Raw genomic sequence first — 23,498 nt, 5'->3', positions numbered from 1 at the left:
AATAAAATATGTCTTGTACATTATATTGATTTCCAGTAAATGAGCCCGAGCAAGAACACATTTTAATGTCTACTGCCGCTTTAACCTCAATCTATAGTGGAAAGAATAATGCAGCAATGAATGGTACATTCCAGGTATCATGGCTATTTAACAAGCCTCTGGGGCTTTTTATGGATTCTGCTCCATAGAATTTTTAAGGAGGCAATTTATATTCAATGAATAAAATACATTGCTGTGTGATATTATGCATTATCAGCAAAATAGATTCTAAAGAAGTCAGATAGATGCTGAAAATCTAACATTTTCAAGGTATATTCCTAAAATTATGTATTATTATTTTACATTTTATTGAATAAAGATACCTTGGATTTACTATGCTCTTTTTGGCTAACTATTTTTTTTCATCTGTGAACATTGGAGTGAAAACATCAGTGGGCAGGAGCTATCACAAAAGACTAAATGCACACTGCAAATATTAATAGAATTCTGAGAGCAGGAACAGATAGCCATTAATCTATACACCAGTACTGATCTGTGTATGCCATTGAGTTATCACTTTCAATTTATATGCCAACAAGTGCCAATATCTTCAATGTTACAGGAATACGTTTTTACAATATTTTATCAGTTATAACCTCACCACTAGCAATACACAGTTCTGTCATAATGATAACTTGATGTCTCATTGACTTTCAACTTAGAGCCCTCTAATTCCTCTGGATGGCACTTTGTAGGTAGGATACAGATAGGCAAAATCACTTTTATATAATCAATCTCTGGTTGTTGTAGGATCATGTTGACCCATGTCTGAAATGTAAGCCTTTTTCTGTCAAGCATAACTAAAATATCCTGCTGGTGGTTGAAGCAAATGTTTTAAATGCTAGTGGTGAGAGATGCTTGAATAATTTCATTTGTTTATATAATGATATAGATATTCAAATAATAAAACATATATAATCATTTTTATGATGATTAGTGCCATAGTGACATAGTCAATACTAGTAATTTCTATAACTATATAATTATAATTATATATCTTACTTATATTATAAAAGTTAGAATCTATGATTATTTTTTCAAGGCCATAAAGAGTCATTTAGTAAAATTGTGAAAATGGCATCAATATATTAGAAACTTATCTAATCAGATGTTAGCTTTCATCATTGTAGTGTTGTTAGTCTAATGAAAGCAAATTATGAATTGGTTGTTAGGGGTTATTATAGCACCTTCATCTTTTTTATACCCTTCCATTAAGTTAGCATTTAAGTGATACATAACATAAAACATATAATTGGTGTAATCAGATAATTAAGATTTACTATTCCAGTTGGTCTTGAACCTCAGAACAATTATTTGACTTTTATCAGATGTTTAATACATTTCATAAACAGAAAGAAAATAATCAAGTTTGTATTGCAAAATAATATTTTCTGCCAATCTAACACTAAAACATTTATGTGCAGCTTTTTGTGATATTGGCATGTTGGCAAATAAGGCTTATAGAAATGTACTGGGCATACATTCCATACCTAGGATTCCATGGATTTAAGAAATCTTTGGGATTCCAGAGTGTTTAATCAACACATATAGACAGGGTGAAATTAGAGATGTTGTTTAAAAAAATATAGTGGTATTTAAAAGTTGCTTGTTATGTTACATTTTTGTTAAAATATAACTGAATTTTGGTAAAAACAAGGGCAGTTAAGACATAGACAAGTAGCTAAGAAAGTGACCAGGCGTTAAAAGTACGTAATTTCTAGGTATATTACTGCTACTACTGTGGCTGCTGGGAATGTTGTTGCTGCATGATACTGACACTGCTGTTGCAAGCACTAATGCTAAAGATGTGTTACTATTCATACTACTACTACTACCAATGTTGGATGTGTTACTGGCACACACACTACTACAACTGCTTCTACTAAAGTTTAATGTGTTGTTGGCCATACTATCAATACTATGTTGTGCTTGTTACTGGCCATACTAATAATAATGCTGAACATGTTATTGGTCATACGAACTCTACTTCTGGGGGTGCTACTGACCATATTATCAATACTGCTGGGTATCTTAGTGACCTTATAACTTCTACTGTTGGGCATACTACAAGCCAAATTACTTCTACTGATGGGTATGTTACTGATTATAAAACTTCAGTCGTTGAGTATGTTACTGACCATACTAATACTGCTATTGGGCATGCTATTGGCCATGCTACAATTGTTCCTGGGCATGTTACTGACCATACTACTTCTACTGCTTGGCACATTATGTATTACATTATTTCCACTAATGGGCATGTTACTGTTCATTTTTCTACTGCTGTGGGACATGTTACTAGCCACAATAATTTACTGCTAGACATGCTACTAGCCAATTTTCTTAATGTTGTACATGTCTTTGGCCATTTTAATTATTGTTATCCCAATTTCTCCGATAATTGTGTTTCTACTACTGGGATCAGTAAAATACATATTATCACTACAGGAAGCGGCATCTATTAGTTATGAGGATGGTAGTCATAGTCACACAATCACTTGGAAATTAGAGGAGGGGTAATGATGGATTAAGTATGTATTATTTAAGTGTTAGATTTGATAGTGTATCTGTGCTGCTATCTCTTGTGAATCTAGCAATCTTCTTGAAAATCCCAACATTCTGCCAGTCTGACATTTTTAGTTGTCGTATGCTTTACTGCATTGTATGATGATTTGAGATGAGCATGTTATATAACTCATTCTACTAAGCCAGCCTCTAAACACAATAACAACTGTTTCTTTCTAAAACATCTTTTATTTGCTTCTGTACTTTTTGGTCATTGAACACCAGCACCTCTTGGGGAACTGTAATATCTCTATGTACAGATAAAGTAAGCAGCATAGAAGCTGAGTAATTGAATAAGACAAGGAAACTCCTGGGAGCTTATACAATTCATTTAAGTATACTATAGATCTCATACAAATGTCTACATTTTGAAATGCAGGATCTCATGAGTATCATAACTGATCACAAACCATATCTTAAATGGCAGATTTCATAATGAGTGTCATCTCAAATGGAATCAGATCATTGAACTGTGCACCGAAGCATTCTAGACTAAAGTTATATGATTAATTACTCTCAGTGCATACTGTATTTATCATTAACATTGAGCATTAAATAAGACTTTGGCAAAATAACACTCAATCTCAATTTATAATTGATCATTTTTCTTTTGTCAGTCCAAAATCACATATGCTAGGAGAAAATCAGATGAAAATAACTTCTAAACTTTAAACCCCGTTTTTTCACTCAACAGGAATTAACAAAACATGTGCTTGCTTGATGCTTGGTATAAGGGTCATTCTGTGTTTAGAAGCAGTTTATAATAAATTTTTGCTTACAGAGTATACCACCCAGTGTGACAATTCTTGTTTTGTAGGAGGAGTATAATGTATGCTTTGCCTTGTAAAATGAATGGAGATTGGAATCTGTTGACATTAGTTCCTCATCTTTTATCATTTCCATCTCCGCATTATACAAAAGTAACTAACTGACCACCTGCAAAATTCAGATTTTTTTAAAGTGAAAAAACAAAACAAACAACTAAGTTTTAAGTCTTCTTATGACCAATTTCAGTAAAAGACGATCACTGTTAACAGTAGGGAAAATTGGTAACTGGAGAGAATAGTATGTGATTGGTTCTGAACTGGTCTACAAATCCCCCACCTTTTAAAGGCACAGAGACCATTTAATTACTGTGTATGTACATCAGCAATAATTGGATAAAGTCTAAAGTATTTCTAGTGACCATAGCCTTATAAAGTGGTTATATAGTATATTAGTAATATTGCTTACCGTTGCTATTTTGTTTACTATATATCTACAAATAATTTTATGTTCACTAAATGCACATTTGCAGTATATGATAAGAACATCATTCAAGTCCTTAGCATTTGGTAAACAATAATGGTTATCCAATAGGCAGCATTACCATGCTTAATGAGGAGCTGTCCGGTGCTGAAACAGTACATTATCTAGGTCTATTAGGTATTCAATGTACTGCTAAGAGTTCATCCACATTGGGAGGTTCCTCCAGGTTGTGCTCATTTCAACAAGTACACACAATGTTAAAATGTTTCCTGTAAATAACCATACCTTTCATTAAACCAAACCCAGAGATTAATAAATAAATACAACTATAGTACACTATTGGAAATATTTTTCATTAATGCCATATGGGGTCATGTGAATTGGTTGAGTTTTTACATTTTACACTATGATATTATATCTTATTATGTGTTGAATATTTCTGCAATTCTATTAAAAATATTTGTGTTATTTATTTGGTTTTGTGTTGGCTTGGTATGCTTGCCATAGTTGAAGATGAAGAATATGGTACTTGGAATAGATGACACAATGTGAAAGATAATGGGGGGTAAAGTTTAAAGACATAGGGTACATTTTATTTTTCTCTTTTTATCATCACTTTTGATCTGCTTGGCAGTGGCCCAGTCCACAAACTTGCAAAGTGGTGTAGTTAATATTATCAATTATAGAAGACAATTGACTATAGCAAGATTTACATTTAATTTACATTTCTTTAATAAACATCCCAGATAGCTTCACCATTCCACCCCTTGCATACCTATTTTGGATTTATTGCTGTACTACATTTTAGCTTCCATGACAAATTGGATGGTTGGAAAAAAGAGATAGACATATTAAATATGTATTATTTGTATCATGGTCTAATTAAAAACAAAACATTGGAATTATGAGAGAGTGCATATGCCATATCCATTGGTAGCAACTGATGAAGGTTGGAGGATGTTCATCATAGCAGCACATATACAGTTTTCAAATATGAGAATGCTAACGTGGTCTCACTGTGGTAGGCACAGCCAGACTGCTACAATAGTTTACAACTATGGGGTCAAAAGCACATAAGAAAATTAGCAATATTTTTCGTCACTGGTGGTGGTCATAGATAGATGGTCATATATGAAAGCATATTTTTTTTTTATCTACTTATGTACATTTTACATTAAGATAAATAAGGGATAGTTTCAGTTCTCAGAGGAATGTGGATAGCATGGTAGGCTATGAATAAAACATATACCTACTATACATAAGCACAATTAATTTGACAAACCACACATCTGAGCTAAAAATGGAGCACTCTTTAAAACATGTAGCTCTAAAATATGAAGATGTAAAAGGGGCTTTATTCAGTGAAATACTGTATGTTTTTTAGAGCTCTAATACAAGGAAGTTCTTATGGCTGAAAAAAACACTGTCTATAGGCTAATTATAACGAGAGGTAAGTATTTCATGTGTAACCCTTAATTAATTATTCTGTTAAATATGAGTATGTCTATAAATGGAGTTTGCTGGTATGGATTATATTGTAAATCAACTTGTTTTCATATGAAACCATCCTTTAGTTTTGTACCATTGGGAAGAGCACAATTCCCTTTAAACTTTGTGTTCTGCCACCATTCTGCTTTATGCAGTGGTGCATTTGTCTACATTTGTTATAGTACGTCACCATCTGCACGTTGCTGCACTCTTATTATAGTAACTGTACATATATACTCCTTCTTCTTCCCTATAGTATACCATTCATGCTACACCTCTGACAGGATAACTACCCAGCCCTTTGTCATATTTGTTGTAATATGACTTTTTAAAGTCAAAATGCGATAGAAGTGTATGGTCAAGCTGCAGATCTACTGTAGAAAAAGATTCTATGAAATCTAAATAAAAAAAAATGACTTCCTACTAATCATTGTTGCTAAAGAGGATGAACCCATTAAAATTGGAACAAACAAATGGAACAAAAGCATTTTACAGGAAAATATATGTCATAATGATTAAACACTGATGTCCTCCTCCTGCATGAATCATTACAGTGGATATTTTGTTTTGAATAGTTTTGTTATTCATATTTTATGTGAATAGGCATATCTGCATTGTTTCTACACAATCACACTGTTAATTCTTCATTGAATGTACAGGAAAAAAACAACTTTTTTTCAGGTAAAGGAATAGTATTGTGCTGTAATATAAAAAAAGGAACAGTCCATTAGTGAAATGGATGTGCTCTGTCTCAGGTGGGGTTCCTGCTGAATTTCTTCAACCATACCCTGCTGATTGATTGATGTAACACGGCTAGGTAATGCAGATCCAAAGTTCCCTTTCATAATGATGGAGGAGACCAAAACATTCATGCTGGGTACACATTAATCTTTGCATAAAAAATAAATTAGAGGAGTTATGCTTACACAGAGCTGCAGTCTTTTACCCTCATTCGCCTCTGTCATGTATGACTTTAACACTTAGCATGCAATTGCTTTTGCTGATGTATTCAAAGGAAATGAATAAATATTGGACTAAATAATGTGCATAATTAGGGAATCGGGAAAGATTTATTTGGCTGCACTGTACACAGCCTTTTGTTTTATAAGGTGACAAACCAAAAGCAACATTTAGACTTGTAAAATGCTTTTGTAAAATTGTGGATTTTGTGTCGGACATGAAAAAAACCCACCAGTAATATTACTAATTTCTTGTGGAGTTTTAGGTCTGTGACACAATGGAATTACCTTTAAATTGTGTGGTCCTGGAGGTACACAAATTATACCAGCTATGACTTGGGAATGTCCAGAAGCATACATATATCTCAACAACTTGAAGCCATTGAAAATGTGTCATTTTAACATAATGTCTTTCAGCTCGCTACATGTATTATAGCAATAGGACAAAGCCTTATATGAGCAGATGCTATTATGTTAACTACATTGTTTTGATCATGTTATTCTTTACTGCAAATAGCTGACATTTCCCCTTTTGCACATGAAGATCTCAATTTCTTTTCATCCAGAATCCCACTGCTACTGGTGAGAATGAATAATTGCCTTAGTATTGGGCTATTATATTTAATAATCTTCATTGCAGCCTGCAAGGGGCTATAATGTATTTCAAACCAATTGACCTTGATAAGCAACAGGGCTTGCTGCTCTTTTGCACAAATATATGTCAGATCCAGCAATTGTGCCACACTCAACCTAATTATAAAGATTTATTGCATTGCATATAGTTTGCATATCCCTCACATTTGTGTAACCCCCCCCCCCCCCCCACTCTGTAACACATTGACCTGCAGTTTGACAGAGCTCAAGCAGTCATGAAGATATCTCAATGCGGTAATATATTAGATAGGTCATTATTCTGCCTGTGGACTTAGCAACAGCACCACCAAAAATCCCTCCTTTATTTGCTCATTCACATCTGGCAATTTATAGTAAAATATTCTTGCATGTTTTTGGACTACCCTCTTCTTGTTGTTGGTCGTGCTTGGCTTGTGTGCTCTATAGGGTATTAAGGAGGTCATTCCATATGTAACTTTACACATTAAAAGCAGCCAACTGATAGTGACAATAACTTGCTACATATCTTTTATAATCATATGTGTGCTATTTCCCTGCCAAATACTTCCATATTATTTGGACAGTTTATGCGCCTTTAGGTAAATGAGGTGTTAAGATAGCAGTTTACTTAAAAATATTGTTTTAATACCTCTGGCATGTAAAGGGTTAGGAAACATGCAGGCAAATTATTTCTAGCATAATTATATTTTACAATCCTTTATTACAGAGCGCAAATTAAATGCTAATCTGCAATAAATCAAATGCAATATTCCGAACTTTCATGAAAGTTTCCATTACATTGTTTAAAATAAATTGCCACTCCTTTCATTCCATGTAATGAACACACAATCAATACTTTTTGTCTCAGTGACAGGTGAGTGACAACTAGCAACCAATTACATTACACACGTATGGAGGATTTAAAACCTAGTCAGGAATAATGAAATTTATATAAAGATTTTAAATTGCTTGGATTAAGGATAAAAATATTTCTGACTACCCTTAATGGCAGTTTGCTATTCGTAGTGACTTAAAAACCAATAAATTGACTTAAATCCCTTTCCATCCCCATTGGTGTGAAAGATAAATTAAAAAGATTAGATCATACTATGTCAATCACAAAAGGCTTTATGGCGCAAAAATCCCCCATATCGCCTTAATACCTATAACAAACATTAACCCTTCCAAATAAATGAATAGACTCACTATGGTCCCAGACTCCATGAGCCATAAGAAATAGCAGTTTTAGATCAAAATAATGTTTTTTTGTTATGTGCCTACTAAATGAGTAAAGCTTTTCAGCTCCAGGAAATACTTAACTGTTTCATGTTTGTGTACTATTTATGATAAAAGTAGCTTTGACTTGAGCATTCACATTTGTGATTTCATAGAACTGAAATATGTATATAATATATATTATATAAACAGTAAAATATATAATATTTTGCAAATCTAACAAAATATACGTAATTTACATTGCCTTTTAGATGTCCCTTTACTATTCGATTATGTCCATTACTAGAAGGATTTATATATATATATATATATATATATATATATATATATATATATATTTATATATATATATATATATATATATATATATATATATATATATATATATAAATATGTATATACACATACACACACACATATAAATATATATATATATATATATATATATATATATATATATATATATATATATATATATTTATATATATATATTTATATATATACACATACACACACACATATATATGTATATATTTCTCAAAATATGTTGGCTTTTAATAATGAAATCCATCTGCAGCAATACCATCAGAATCTAGCAGTAAGCCTCATTAATTTTTAAAACTATCTGACCTCAGTACAGTTTACAGAGTGTAAACATAATCACATATTAGATGGCGAAACGCTGTTGTTTAATATTGTATATGTGCTGTGAACAGCATGTCCCCTATGTCATATATTGCTGATTTTTAAACATGCTGTTAAAATAATGCGTGAATAATGGTATCTCACATTAAAAAAAAAAGGTCTAACAGGCTACTCAGACAGCCTGGTTCCAAGGCTTAATGTGTCTCATTGTGTTTGCTCAGAAACTGGTAACAGCCTGGATACGAAATTGAAGTAGAAAGTTATACTTGTTTATAGAACAAAGCACATTGTTGGGAGGAAATGTAACATTATATACGACTTAACATGAAAATAAGCTTCCTTACCTAGAAATTAGATTAAAAAAAATGTCAGTGGTCTATTCTATTGTCCTACCTCCATGCTGTGTTGCAACCATGAGATTGTATCTATAATGTGTATTACTGTGTGCCTGTTACAGCTGTGACACTAATCTTCCTTTGCAGTGCAATGGAAGGGGGTGGAGGAAGAGGGAAGCAATAGCCTGCTGACTTCTAGACTGGGAACCAAAACCTCAGGCCAAGTCAAGGCTGAATGGAAATGACACCAGTAAAAGCTTCAAAGTTCTGTCCTTCATCGAGAAAGTATGCAGCATTTTTTTTTCTTTCTTTTAATGAAAAGTAGGCTGTCATTAGGGATTCTCGTTGATCACTGTCTAACAGAGACAGACCTTATACAGATTGCTGGTGTCTGCCAAACAACCCATAAAGCGTACAGGTAACTATTGTTCCAGAGTCAGACATGAATCCAGCCAGTTCAGGCTTTGACAGATCTCAGCAAGCAAATGCCCAGGTTTTCCTTTTAAGTATTGATTTACTATCTGGGACACTGCTACTGTATATTTCTTAGCCATTGGAGCACAATAGCTCTGCAGTCTGATAAAAGGCAGCAAAACAGTGCACTGCTCAATGGGTTTGCAATAGATGTAATAAAGTATAATGAAGCTATTCTGTTCAGTACACTCTGTGTTTATTAGTATAAAAATATACATCTTGTAATTGATAGTAAAAAATATATTAATAGACCTTTTTTTCCAGCATTTATTAATCACTTTACAACAAGTAAAACACCATTGTGCTTAAACATGTTGTATTGTTTAAATATATTATTTTCTATTGTGTGTTAAGGTGAAAAGTATTTATTTATAAACTGAATGTAAACGGCACTATAATGTTATAATATGTCTTGTGGCAAAAAAGGAAACTGACAAATAGTACTACAGCTGATCATATAAAGGAATGTAATATATAATATATAATATATATATATATATATATATATATATATATATATATAACACTGCAGAGCAAGAAAATGATATTGTGCGTTAAGCCCTTCCAGGAAAAGTATTAGACCCCCCATTCTATTCAAATAAATAAGGGTGTTAAGTGTATGCTATTAATTATTGTGGTCGTATACTTCAGCATTGCCATTTACAGATAGACTATTGTTTTATACAGCACTGCATTAATGAATTGGATATTAAAACATTATTATGTCTACTTGCAATGACATATTAATTGTCATGAATAACAAACAAATCTGAATAAGCAAATGCCAGGACTCATAATGCATGGCTTGACTTTTAAGCAGATTTATAATATACTGGCTACATACACTAAATGGACAGGGCATTAAAACCTTTGTCAGAACAAATTGCAATGGATTAAAAAGAAAAATACTCCTGCTCTTAAATTACTTTTTTACCTTTTCCATATCAAAAGATTTCATAGATTTCATTATATTCACAGGAGTAGTAGCTTTGTAATACATCTGGCATTTTATATTATATGCATTTTTATGCAAGGATTAGTTCTTAAATGCGATATGTGCACACTTGAAAGAGATTGAATTGTTACTGAAGTGTAACATACATTTGCAATTTTACAACCCATATATAATTAAGTGAAATTTGAAAAGATCTGTTTCTCTTTGTTCATAGTACTGTGCCAGAATAAAGCAGATTATTTTGTGCAGTGGCAACTGCTATATAACATGCATAGAATGTATGTATGCCAATCCAGAGATGCTTACTCTTATAACACACTGTCCATCTATTTACAGGAATCACACATGACACTTGTATTTCAGTTTTATAACCCCAGATAACCTTGTGTTAGTTAAGCTTTGCACTGGCTGTGACTCTCCTAATTCTATCTGACATCCAGAAAGCAGGTATTGAGGAAGTCGATAATTTTGAACAATGTCATGTACACATGATGCACAGACTGACAGGTTCACAGTATTTCTTGTTGTTACACTGTCTTCTTACTATTATTAAAATGTTGTTTCTGAATATTTTAAAAGGTAACAAGTGGAGTGATTCTTAACACTCATCGTACACATATACTTGGTCTCTTGGTATGGAACATGTTTCACAGAAAAACATATATTCACCCAGTTTCATTGCAAACTATAGCTCATCTCTGTAGGGATGTAATTTAATTCCACTCTGCTTTATTTACTATTTAACCAGACACTCTATTATGTGTGCCCACACTTTTTAGTTTGTTTGTGAAAATGAATGCAGTGAATTGTCTCCCTTTTACAAGCAAACAGAATTGGGCACATTTATTACTCATACCTGACCTAGTCATTATGATTTAAAGCATACTTATCTTAATGGTGATTTGGAAACTGGGTGATGAATGTGCGTTTGCTTAAATTATTGGTCTGGATATACTTGCAACTTGTTGAAAAGGGCTGTGAATGCATGTGTGCATTAACTTTACATTTACACATCGCTCTGGATATTTCAGATTTGCACTAGGAGCAAACGTAATCATCTTTAGACATGCATATATTAATGTACAATAAATAAAAATTGAAAACTTTTATCAATATTAGAAACGCATATAAAAAAATAAAATCGAGGTTTTCAATAAACATGTTTAACTCTTAACTTTTGTCAAACAAAAGTGTTTACAGCATACTGACTATAATAAAGATGAACTGGCATACAGCTGCCTTGTTTGATGAAAGGTGGAACACTCACCTCTGTAGGTGCCCTTCACTAGGTGTAGCTGGTCTGGAGAGGCCAAGTGTGGAGTAGGTTGATGGAGGGAAAACCACCTTAAGAGCTGCCCTGGTAGCGGCATCATGATTTCTCCAGTCCTCTGCAGCACAACCTTCAATTAATTAAAGTTCAAAATGAAACACTGTATTCCAAAATAAAAATCTAAATTTAGATTAAATGTTTAGAAGTAGTGTAAATTCTACCAAGCAAAAAAAGAAAAAAGAGAAAGTGAAAAAGTCTAAAAGAAAATATTGGTTTTCATTTAAACCATTTGGACTTGGTGAATTAGAAATACAATTGGTATAGTAAATATTATTTAAAAGAAAAAAAAATATTTATCTCTTATGGTTTGTTTGTTTTTAGAAAAAAAAATACACTTTAGAGTAAAAATAATTATAAATAATTGTGTGCATTTAACAGATAATTCACAGGCAAACAGTGATTCTATAATGTCTTTGTTTTACTTACCAATATATTTGTTCTCTGTCTTCTTGCGAGTATTTGCAGAGCATGGATGGGTTTCAGGCTGAGTGGAGTGTTTAGTCCTCTCCAGTTCTCTGTGCTGTTCTGTTGCAGGTGTGCTGAAAGAATGACTGGCTTTGTCTGGAGATAAAGACAGTGGCCTGTGTAAGCCAAGGCTCTCTGCATTGTCTGATGATGTTGGAAGAACTGGCAAACTCCTATGGGCAGACAGGTATTTGCTGCAGTCTGCAATCCAAACAGGTTCATTAGTGCTCTTATAATGACAGTCGCCCTCGTTTTTCTGTCTCAGAGTGTCTGTGCACTGAAACGAGGGATGTCTCTTCTTCTTAGTATTTATTTGCTTCTGGATTGGAGGGAGAGGTTCTGAGTTTCTCAGTCCAAGATCAAAGGCAGGCATGCAATTGGATGATACACTGTTTTCTGACTGGCATTCAGTTCCCCGGGTTGCTGCATTGCTGAAAAAGTCGCAGTGGTCTTCATTCCAGTACCCAGGAGCTCTGTGTGATTTAAAAAATAATCATTTAAGAAGCAGACAAGCTTTACACTCCTCCCCTCATCACATTCTTGTTTTTTTTTTCCTAGAGTAATACAGTAACTATTTCAGCAAAGGGATCACTTAATAAAGCCAAGGTCAGATGATTTAGAAATAGCATAATCTGTGATAACAAAACATTCCTGATAACATCATACAAATTTATGAATTTTATTTCCCTGCAGTCACAAACATCAGACATTTACTCTAAAAAGAAAGCTGTTAGATCCTTTCTCCAGTTTCCATAGTGATTTCATTTTTCCCCCTTTTATCACAGATTGGCTGTAGAGCTGCTAGCCTTTGTTGTGTAAAAGGCTTATGGTACCAACTGTCAATATAAAGAGCAAGTAAACACAGTACAACGAATACTGCCAATTGTTGTTAGGCATTCTGATTAGAAAAATATAAATAATAAAAGGTTTGTGAGACGCAGTAAGTATAAGCAATATATGATATATGTACTTGTGCTTAAAATATATATATATATATATATATATATATATATATATATATATATATATATAGGCACACACATATAAAAAGCAGTAAAGCATCCATCACTGTTTCCATGCCAAAAATACTGATTACTGAGCTGCAAGTATGTTTTAAAGACCAGCATTAACTGTTACACGTGTTCACAAGTCGAGTCAATGAAATAGGCTTTGACTATGAAATATATGACTGCAAAGATTAAACATTCCAATTAAATGTGATTTCTAATCCTCACTTATGAGACTAATAACCAGGAAGCTATGTGTGGTTGCATTAACTTATTATTCAATTCAACTTTAAAAGTCATTTCTATGCAATGAACAGTTGACTGCACATCAAATCTATTGATTTTCTGTCATCCTTTGATATATACTTTACAAATAGACTTCCAACTTTAAATCCTGAGCACTGACATGAGTATGGGATTGTGCATAGTGGCAATGCTTACTTACATGTGGTCTTCAGCTATTATTGCTAAACTCGTAAATCTGTATGTAGGCAATATATGGAAAGAATACATGGAAAGCAGAACTGATGGCAGATAGTATACACAGCCCATACTCTCTCTCTTAGAAATGTCAGCTTAGACGCTTTGTGGAGACAGGCGTTGTGTCTTCACTGTTCAAAATATTAGAAGATATAACACTGAAATGGCTGCTAAAAAAATACACTCCTCCACTTGAGCAGCATATCAGCAACATACAGTGCACGCAGATGCAACTGCTCATTTAGGCAGTGTGTACCTGGTGATCTATGGAGGAGTTGTATCTAAAATTATATCATTATATGGACTTTAATTTCATCTAATCAATTAAATTGGTATCTAACCATGCAGATGTTTGTTCATGATTGAAATCAAATTGAAAATAGTAATGTAAACTGTTATTTTAACCCATAAAAAATAAACACATTCAGTGTAAATCAAGTGCAATTGAGTTCAGGCATCTTGCATAGATTTGATATAGCAATTGTGTCCTCACCAGTGTCTGGAAATACAACAATTACACTGATAGCAGTGAAATCTTCCCAACTAAACTGGAAATTGTAAAGTACAAACATCTGATCATCTAATGTTGCAGGGGCTACAAGTACATCAGTGTGTTTATGTCAATAAATTAAGCACAAATATGTGAGTATTGAAAACTACTGTCTATGCCATTAATTATAACTAATTAGACTTGTACAATACATTTTAAGTACAGATGCAGCCAATTCTGTTTCAACATTGCATGGGCTCTGCATCAGCCTTCTCACCTTATTGCATGTGGGACCCTTTACAGTTCATACTTGCATTGATCTCCAGTTATATAATGGTGATCACAATAGCAAGGGCGCACGGAGGATTTTTAAGGGGGGGTTTCCCCTCCACCCAAAAAAAAAAAAAAAAGCTATAGAGCTGCCACGCGTGCACCCGCGCATTCGCAGCAGCTCCGTTTAGGCAGCACTGTACTATTCAACAGCCGCGGCGCTGTCAAAGAAGCGTACGCGGTGGCTTCTTCGACAGCGCCGCGGCTGCTATATAGTACAGTGCCAATATGTAGAGACCCAGAAACCCCCCTGCGTGCGCTCCTGAATAGATAGGCACAGTGCTGTATTGTGATGTGTTTGTAATCACCAGACATAGCTCAAGGCGTGCATGTACTGTATAGAGCTCCACACACACAATAGGGTGAAAAGAATGATGCAGACCCCATAAACCACAGGTTACATAAATACATTTGTAATAAAATAGGTGAAAAGGGAATCTGATAACAAAAAATATTTATATTAACAAAATGCCTTAAAAATATTAAGAGAACAATAAACTTGCACAAAGTTTATAAGCCGGTGCACCATGAGATTAGAGAAGTTTGGAGAGAACTCAATTCAAGGACTCACAAGAACAAGTTTTGGGCTTTAAACAGTGTGTTCCTGCTCTGTTGTAATCTCTCATTTACTATTTATTGGAGTTCACTGCAGGAAAAGAAAACGAGCTGCTGTCAACTAAATAATTGCAGAGTCTGATAGCAGTTTAGAGACCGGTTGGGAGTATAGATTAGTATATTGTATCCTGGTCACAAGGCAGTGGCTCTGCATAGTTCTATAGTCACCAGAAAATGGTAGTAGTACCCTTCCCATTTTACAATGTGCTCTATATTATACAGTGACCAGCCTAGGAGCTCTGTAATGTACACTAGCCACCAGAGAATAGGCTCTTTGTTATACTAACTAGCAGGGAATGGGTTCCGTATTGTGCTCTAGCTTCCAGGGACTGTGTTCTATATTGCAAAATAGCCCAAATAGACAAATATAACTTATATCCTCTTCCTTAGTTAGTGGACTAGAACCCTATGTTTTTTACATTTTACATGTGTACTATATAAATATTAATGCATGAATGTATTAAATAATATTGTTTTATAACTTTACTTAGTTTCTATAAAGGAACTTGTAAGTCTGCTTATAGAACTCACAATGCAGTATACTGTAGATGTCGTTGTGTCTCTTACCCATAATCCCACAGCTCTTCTGAAAATCTTATTGAGTCAATAGAATAGGGGGTCATGGTCTTGAGGCAGGGTAAATGTGTTACACTATTAGGGTATGTTATGACATCAGTGGGGGCATAGTCAGTTCTGGAAACAATCAAAAATACGAATAGGAGCAACCAAAGAATTATCTAGTATATACATTCACAAATTCTAACATGTTATTTAGCTATACGACTACCATCAAATTCATATGAGCCTACTGGATGCACAGTTGGTACATTTTGTTCTGATACAGATGATCACCTCCCACAAACACAGAAATAAGCTTAATTTACTTGGCACGTTCTCTAGGTTTGTTAATATGTACTTGGTTGAATGTAAACTGTGTCCTCTTTGATGATATATCCTGAAAAACTATGGTAAAAATTGATAACTTCATATTTGTACATACCTTGATACGTGCTCTGCCCCCCACTCTTTTTTCCTACCCTTCCCTCCCTCTGTAAACTTTTCTCCCTAATTTTATAATATAACTTTAAAATTCCAAAATGATGTGCTGATAATGTTTTAGTTTTGTGTTATTTGTGACTCTTTACCTATTGTACAGATGAGCATTCTTCCATTTGTACATGCTGTCGTTTCAAACTAAAAAGTTTTAAAAAAAAGTTTGTAAACCTTGATAACTTCATATTACATGACATATCTGGGAATCAAGATTGGATGTTATAATGCTCCCTTTTTATATGCAGTAAGCCTCAAATAAACAGCTAGAGCAGGACCTAATGCCCCCCTAGTCTCTGGTGTGAATAGCTGAAAACGGTGCCAGACTCCAGGAGAAAGGTGTCAGAATATAATTATAAAGGTTACTACACTGTTCTGGAAATAAATAATGCAAACATAAAAGTTGATTTGCTCTAAATCTCTAAATACAGGTTCCTAAACATGTTTGTTTTCATTTATGGAAGACCAAAACATATTGGGCCTGATTGACCATGGCATGCATACTGAGCGCAACGTGCGCTTGTTTTAAAACAGACAGAATTCAGACATAAGGCCTGAATTCAACAAGGAGATCTGAATATACCTGCGCTGATGAATTCGGGTGTAGGTCTGCTGTGCTCTACTACACACTGCAGGTTACGTCCAATACCTATGTGTAATATAAATTCGTAAAAGAACGCACAGAATGTTTTTATTGTTTATATACTAACTTTTGGAGTATGTTCCAAAGGACAGAAATGGTTACCATAATTTATACAGGTAGCACTTCTGAAGGCCAGACTTTATATCTTACCTATATGGATGGAGCAACTTAGCACTTAAAGAGATAATCAAAAAACAAACAAACAAACAAACAGAAATTAGGAAATGGAGATGATAAATTGTTTGCATATTCTTAAAGGAATTATTACAGTACATGATGAATTTTAAGTCTATTACACGTGATGCTGCAGAACAACTGAGAGGTACTGTATACCTGAAGGATGTGCAGTGTCTAACAGAAGCGGAGTAATTTTTTTCGCTTGAATGAACATTTCAATTGGGTAAATGTCCCAAGTGTCCTGGTTTTCCCAAAGAACTTTCAGATTTTGACACTGAAAATCATCAAATATATCAAAATGTTTATTTTTTTCTTGCATTCACCATTCTTTACAATGTGTATCATCAGGAGTAGTTACTGTGTCACTTTCTAAATATGTACAAACTGGTGCCATTTTGTCAACCCTGCATGGTCTCATGTAAATTACTTTTGCCTATATACTATTTAAAAACTAGTTTGGTACCCAAAAGCAATATCTTTTATTGTCTGAGAAAGTGTTGTATCATGAAAAGGTTCATATTTTCTGTTCAATGAATGGACGCCCTCAGAATCAGTAACTATGAAGTGGGAGAAGAAAATTCGGAGGGAGGGGTTTATGGATAGAAATGAAAGCCTTTTTTAGTAAAGACTTGCATTGACTGATAATTTAGCGTTAAGTTATAGTTAAACAATATAAATGCATAAAGTGCATTTATATTGCTCAAATATAGCAATTATTATGCATTTATATGAGAAAACCCTTCATAAATGTTAGAAAAGTATCTGCAAATTGCTTCCTTGTTGCCTGCTTAGTAATAACTCCCATTTAAAAAAATATTAGTTACATAATTAGAATTGCTAAAACCAAACATCATGGTTAATCAGTGTTTTTAATGATAGTATATTTAGTAACATTATTTTAAGGAGATGGATAAAATGTGCTCCACTGGTTTTCACTACACATGAGAACCACTTTTCTTCATTTAAATGATGATAAATCTATCAAAATGACATTAATTTATGCAGGCAGAGTAAACATTTTAATGGACAAACGTAAATGCTATATGCATGGGGTGAGGAAGCAGCAATGTTGCATAAAAGAATTTGCATTAATGTCTAACGTATTTTCAAACACAAGGCGACTATTAAAGTGAAGCTCTGGTGAAGGCCATCCAAAGGTGCACAGGATTAAATCAACATAAGGCATTAAAGGCCACATTAGACCCTCCTGTGAGTGATGACACAGATGCAGAATGTTGCTTGTCAAAAGCTTGTGTTTCAATTGATTTTTTTTTCTGCTGGAATCGATCATCATGTCAGGAAGCAGAACTTGTAAAATAATGAAAGACTATTTTTGTAAAACCCTTGATCACATTTACTTATTGCAAGAGGAATGACTATGCTCAATCCAGATTTACTAGGTTATTGAGGATTTGTCGCTTATATCTTGACAAACTGCCAAATGGTTTCAGTGACATGACAAAACAATATTAGAAGCTATATATATATATATATATATATATATATATATATATATATATATATATTTGTGTTTATGAGTATATTTACAATGATATATATATATATATATATATATATATATATATATATATATATATATATATATGTAAATATATATATATATATATATATATATATATATATATATATATATATATATATATAATTTTTTATTTTTTTTTAGAAAAGGCCTTGGAAACCCCTTCTGGAGTATATGAAGCTGAAGATATAAAAAGAGAGAGTGATTGCCATCTGATTTATTTTACCAATCACTCTCAGTAGCATGGGTGGTGGCAGACATGCAGCTCGCCTAGTCTCCTCCATTAGGTCTTTCAGCCTATCAATCCTAATAACAAATAGTGTTTGCCTTAGGCTATAAGTGATAAGTTTCAGTGGTACATTTCTTGTAACTAAACCTAAAGCACAATGGTTCTCTGACATTGGTGTAGACTAGAAGGGCAAATAGCGCCTAGGGGAAGCATGAACTATTGAAATGTAAGACCATTTCAGGAATTCCTTCATCATTGTAATTTGGAGTATATTCAAATTTTGTCAAATCACTTATGTGGGTAAGTTGGGTGCATCTGTCATTAGTATGCCAATCTGCTTCCTCCTGCTTTTTGTGAATATCTTTGGACAGTGCACGAAAACAAACATTAAAAATAAATATTTACAAACAAATATTAAAAAAGGACAATATGTATAACTTTTGTTTAACAGGGTAAAAGACTCATTTAATAACTGCAGAATAAAGGGACAAGCAGTGCATTTTATTTTGTGTAGGTACCCATCTATATTCTGGTTCTGTAAGTTCTCTGTGCATGTTACTGGATTGTGAGCATAAATGGAAATGTGTATGATAGAAAAAATATAAATCATCCTTCAAAGTGCTTCCTAGGAACCCTCCCTTGTTTAATGTAAACTTCGTTTTACGCCTAAGATTTTTCTCAATTTTGTCTTAAGTCATGAGATTGGATCTCTCTATTTAATGTCTTACTTTTGTGTGTTTTTATTATATTGTAATTTGTATGCATAAAAATGCACTACACACAAATAGGAATGAAAGTACAGTTGAATGTCTGATCTTCACCTCTGCTGAGGATATTTAAAAACTCAAATATTTTTCTGGGAAAAAGAGGCTTTGTGAACAGCAGCTAAACCAGAAATACGCTAACTGCCATCCCCTGAAACTCATTTAAATATCTTACCTTATAGCAACAAATCTTCGTTTGCTCTTGGGTGCAATACACTGTGTGCACCTACACCACATTCTGAAGAAGAAATGCTTCCAATTACCCAGTCTCTCCCATCAGTAAGTGTACCTCTTGCACTCCCCTCATGCATCCTCTCAGTTGTAGATGTCAACTATGTCAAAAAACAGAATTTGCACTGCAGGCCATTTTGTGAGCACTGTGAGCATAATTCGGAAGTGGAAAAAACATAATTTCACCATAAACCGGCCACGTGCAGATGCACCCTGCAAGATTTCTGACAGTGGAGTAAAAAAAATATCAGAAGAGTTGTCAAAGAACCAAGGACCACTTGTGGAGAGCTTCAGAAAGACCTAGGTGTAAATCAAGCTGAGAGTTTTCTGGCTGGTTTGAAAAACCAATCAGAATTTAGCTATCATTTATTTAGTGCATTCTACAAAATGATAGCTAGAATCTGATTGGTTGCTATAAGCAACATCTCCACTTTTCAAACCCGCCGCAAAACTCTCAGCTTAATACATTTACCCCCAGATGTCAGCAACAACCCTTGCAATCCACACATGCAGAGAGATCAAATCATAGATGTCCATAATTTAAGTTTTGTGTAATAATGTGAAATGACACAGGGAAAAAGTATTATACACGCTTCCTGAAATTTATTTAGTACTTTGTACAAAAGACTTTGTTGGTAATGACAGCTTTAAGACGCCTCCTGTATGGAGAAACTAGTCGCATGCATTGCTCAGGTGTGATTTTGTCACATTCTTCAACAAATAGTCTTCAAACCTTAAAGGTTCCGTGGGTTTCTTCTATGAACTCTGATCTTTAGTTCTTTCCATAGGACCTCCTACCACACACACTGGCCAGTGAACGGCATGCATTAATTAAAAAAGACATTAGGTGGCCTCCAGGTGGCCTGTTGGGGCCTCCGACCTGCCGGGAAAACTCCCAGTAAGCCTTATGCCCAATCCGCCCCTACATGAGACTAGCACCAGGGTACTTGAGTTTCTTGGCCAAAGGCCTATTTAAAGTGCATTTTGTTTCTTTACACTTCAGCTGATCCTGCCATTTTATACCAAAGTGTCCAGAGACATTATTCCTTACCAACAATGCTCACCACATTGTAGAACAATATTAAATTCACTGTACATCACCATGGACTACTTTTGTGGTACATTGTTGCTCAGTGGGCTTCCCTGGATGTGATGCATTGATGAGGACTGGTGTACAATGGCACAATAACGCCTCTCTTTAGTAACAGAATACCATTGCATATTAAAATAATAGATTTGTAATAAATATTTAATAAGTTAATATTTTATGTAGTTATACGTAATGGTACTCTGGCAGACAATGTTTGTGTTAGCTCATGTAAGATTTCTACCGAATATAAAGCAATAACAGTGTTTAATTATATGAATAATTAAAACTAAAGCAGAAAAGTAAAGTGTATGTAATATGAAATTGCTAAAATAGGTCCATTTAAGTGTAGCCAGTACCAATGGAAGCAGATGCATCTTAAACGAATGCTGATCTCTTAATGCAGATTAGAGAGGGTATCTGTAAGGTTCTGTCATAGATTTTCTTCATCATTATTCTCCACATTCACATATGACAAAACCCTGTGCTGGCATATTGTTTCATAAATCAGGAACCATGGACACCATAAGAAATTCATTTGGCCACAGGAGAAATGGAAGACAGAAGCATCCATTCTCATTAAATGCACTAAGCACACTATACCTCATCTACTAATACATAACTAATACTGTACAAGCTGAATTAAATATGTAAAGAAACTACCCAAACATGAATAAAGAATATTCTCTCCTATAAGAGATCATTTAACCTACACAATGCAAAATCCATGCTTCATGACATCTTTCTTCTCTAAAAGTACCATGCAAACTTTAATTTCTTCTGCACACCAGTATCTAACTCTATTTAACGGCTGCCCAAATCACCCACATTTGATGTTATTACACCTACTTTTGTACAAGAACGGTAATTCTCAGCAAAGAAAGGGGCAGGTGTAGATATACAGTAGCTAGGAGTAGGGAAAAGCTTTATGTTTGCCTAGTAACTGTTTTTGTAGAATATTGCAAGAATGCAAGTTATGAGGACATATTTTATTTAAATTCATTAAAATTGGAGTGACTGGCATACTTGTAGGCATTCCTTTGCAGAGGGAAGTCCCAGGATATCCACTTAGTGCAAACATATACTTTTCCCAAATGGTCCGTGAGTCAATTACTTTGTCCAAAAGTGTTTGTGTACTAAATATACATATTTGTTACTCAAGTAAAGCATACAACACCTTTATTTTTTTATTGTCAAGTTATGGCTGATTATTGAGGGGAGAAATGGGCCTGCAAATTATTTTTGCCAACTAGAGATGCACATCACAATGAGGAGAAAGCAGGGTGTGATAATCCTTTGCTATTATTTCATGATTGTAATCTTGACAAACTAATACATGGCGGGGGGAGGGGGGTGACAGTGGTGTAACTGCCTGCTTTTTCTTAAACTCCTTTATCTATCTGTTAAGTTTTTTCTTGTTCTTACTTAGAACTGTTATATTAGCTTCATTCATTTTAATGGGTTCATTAAGCTACTCAACATATGCCTTCCTCTGTGGCCTACTCAAACACTTGTTGTTTAAAGATAAACAGACATTATTTTTCTAAAGCAAAGGTAACCTTGATGTTTGTTTGCATTTTTCTCATTTCTGGAGCCATAATATATAGACATATGACCTACTGGTGTGCCAGATGGTGGGTATTCACTGTTACCTGTCAAGATCTTGTAGCCTCAAAGTCATATGTGTCCCCTATGTGAATTAAGGTTACATGAATGACTTGTTTAGGAGATCCTTCAAGAAAAGATATAGTTCGGTTCTTGACTTCACAACTCTTTCCGGGGGGGAAAGGTGAAAGAAAAAGATTGTTTTTAACTTCAAGTGATTCTTATATGCATATAGTATAAATGATGGTTTCTCAGTTACACCATCTAGTATTATACCAGCTTGTACTATATAGTTTCACATCTATACACATACATAACACAAACACACACATGCACACACATGGCTGCAATAAGAGTGAATGAGAGAGAAGTAAACTTATGAATGTGGATATGCAATCAAGTATTTTGTCTCAAAAATGCACAATAGGAATAATATACGAGTTAATCACATATATAAACTAACTTGAATACATTTTTGATTGCTGAAAAAGGCTTTCTTTACATGTTATAAAATTATAAAGTACAGGAATGTAATGAGTTGCAAAAATGTAAGAAATTGGAACCTGTTTGTCTGGCTATGCAATCTGTACCCAGCACAAAGTAGATGACAGTGGTTACTTACCCCCTATATGCTCAGCACATTAAGCAGAGGTTATGGCTCTGACCCTTATTTGTGTAAGTGAACATTTTCAACTATTACATATACGCCCTTGTAGTTGTTCACAATCATGGAAAGCTATTGGTTTACAAATGAAAAATCATCATTATGTAAAATCAATTACTTGCTGCCTTTATGTTACCCTCTGAGATATCTACTATTAAATGTGCAGCTCACCCATCTCTCACTGATGTGCATTGGCTGACAGCTTTGCTAAAACAGCGATTCTGTCTGGAGTTAC

The 23,498-nt window shown here is 34.1% G+C and overlaps 1 protein-coding gene across 1 annotated transcript in view; it reads right to left on the bottom strand.

The window, feature by feature from the left end:
• LOC142150794 (dynein axonemal heavy chain 3-like) overlaps positions 1-23,498 on the bottom strand; it is a 947,133-nt gene that overhangs the window by 807,088 nt on the left and 116,547 nt on the right. The window contains 2 exon segments of the mRNA XM_075205980.1: positions 11,824-11,944; positions 12,313-12,824. Of these exon segments, the coding sequence (XP_075062081.1) occupies positions 11,824-11,944; positions 12,313-12,824 (633 nt within the window).

The sequence above is a fragment of the Mixophyes fleayi genome, chromosome 4 (assembly GCF_038048845.1).
Source record: "Mixophyes fleayi isolate aMixFle1 chromosome 4, aMixFle1.hap1, whole genome shotgun sequence".
NCBI lineage: Eukaryota > Metazoa > Chordata > Amphibia > Anura > Limnodynastidae > Mixophyes > Mixophyes fleayi.
This window is presented reverse-complemented; position numbering and strand designations above follow the sequence as displayed.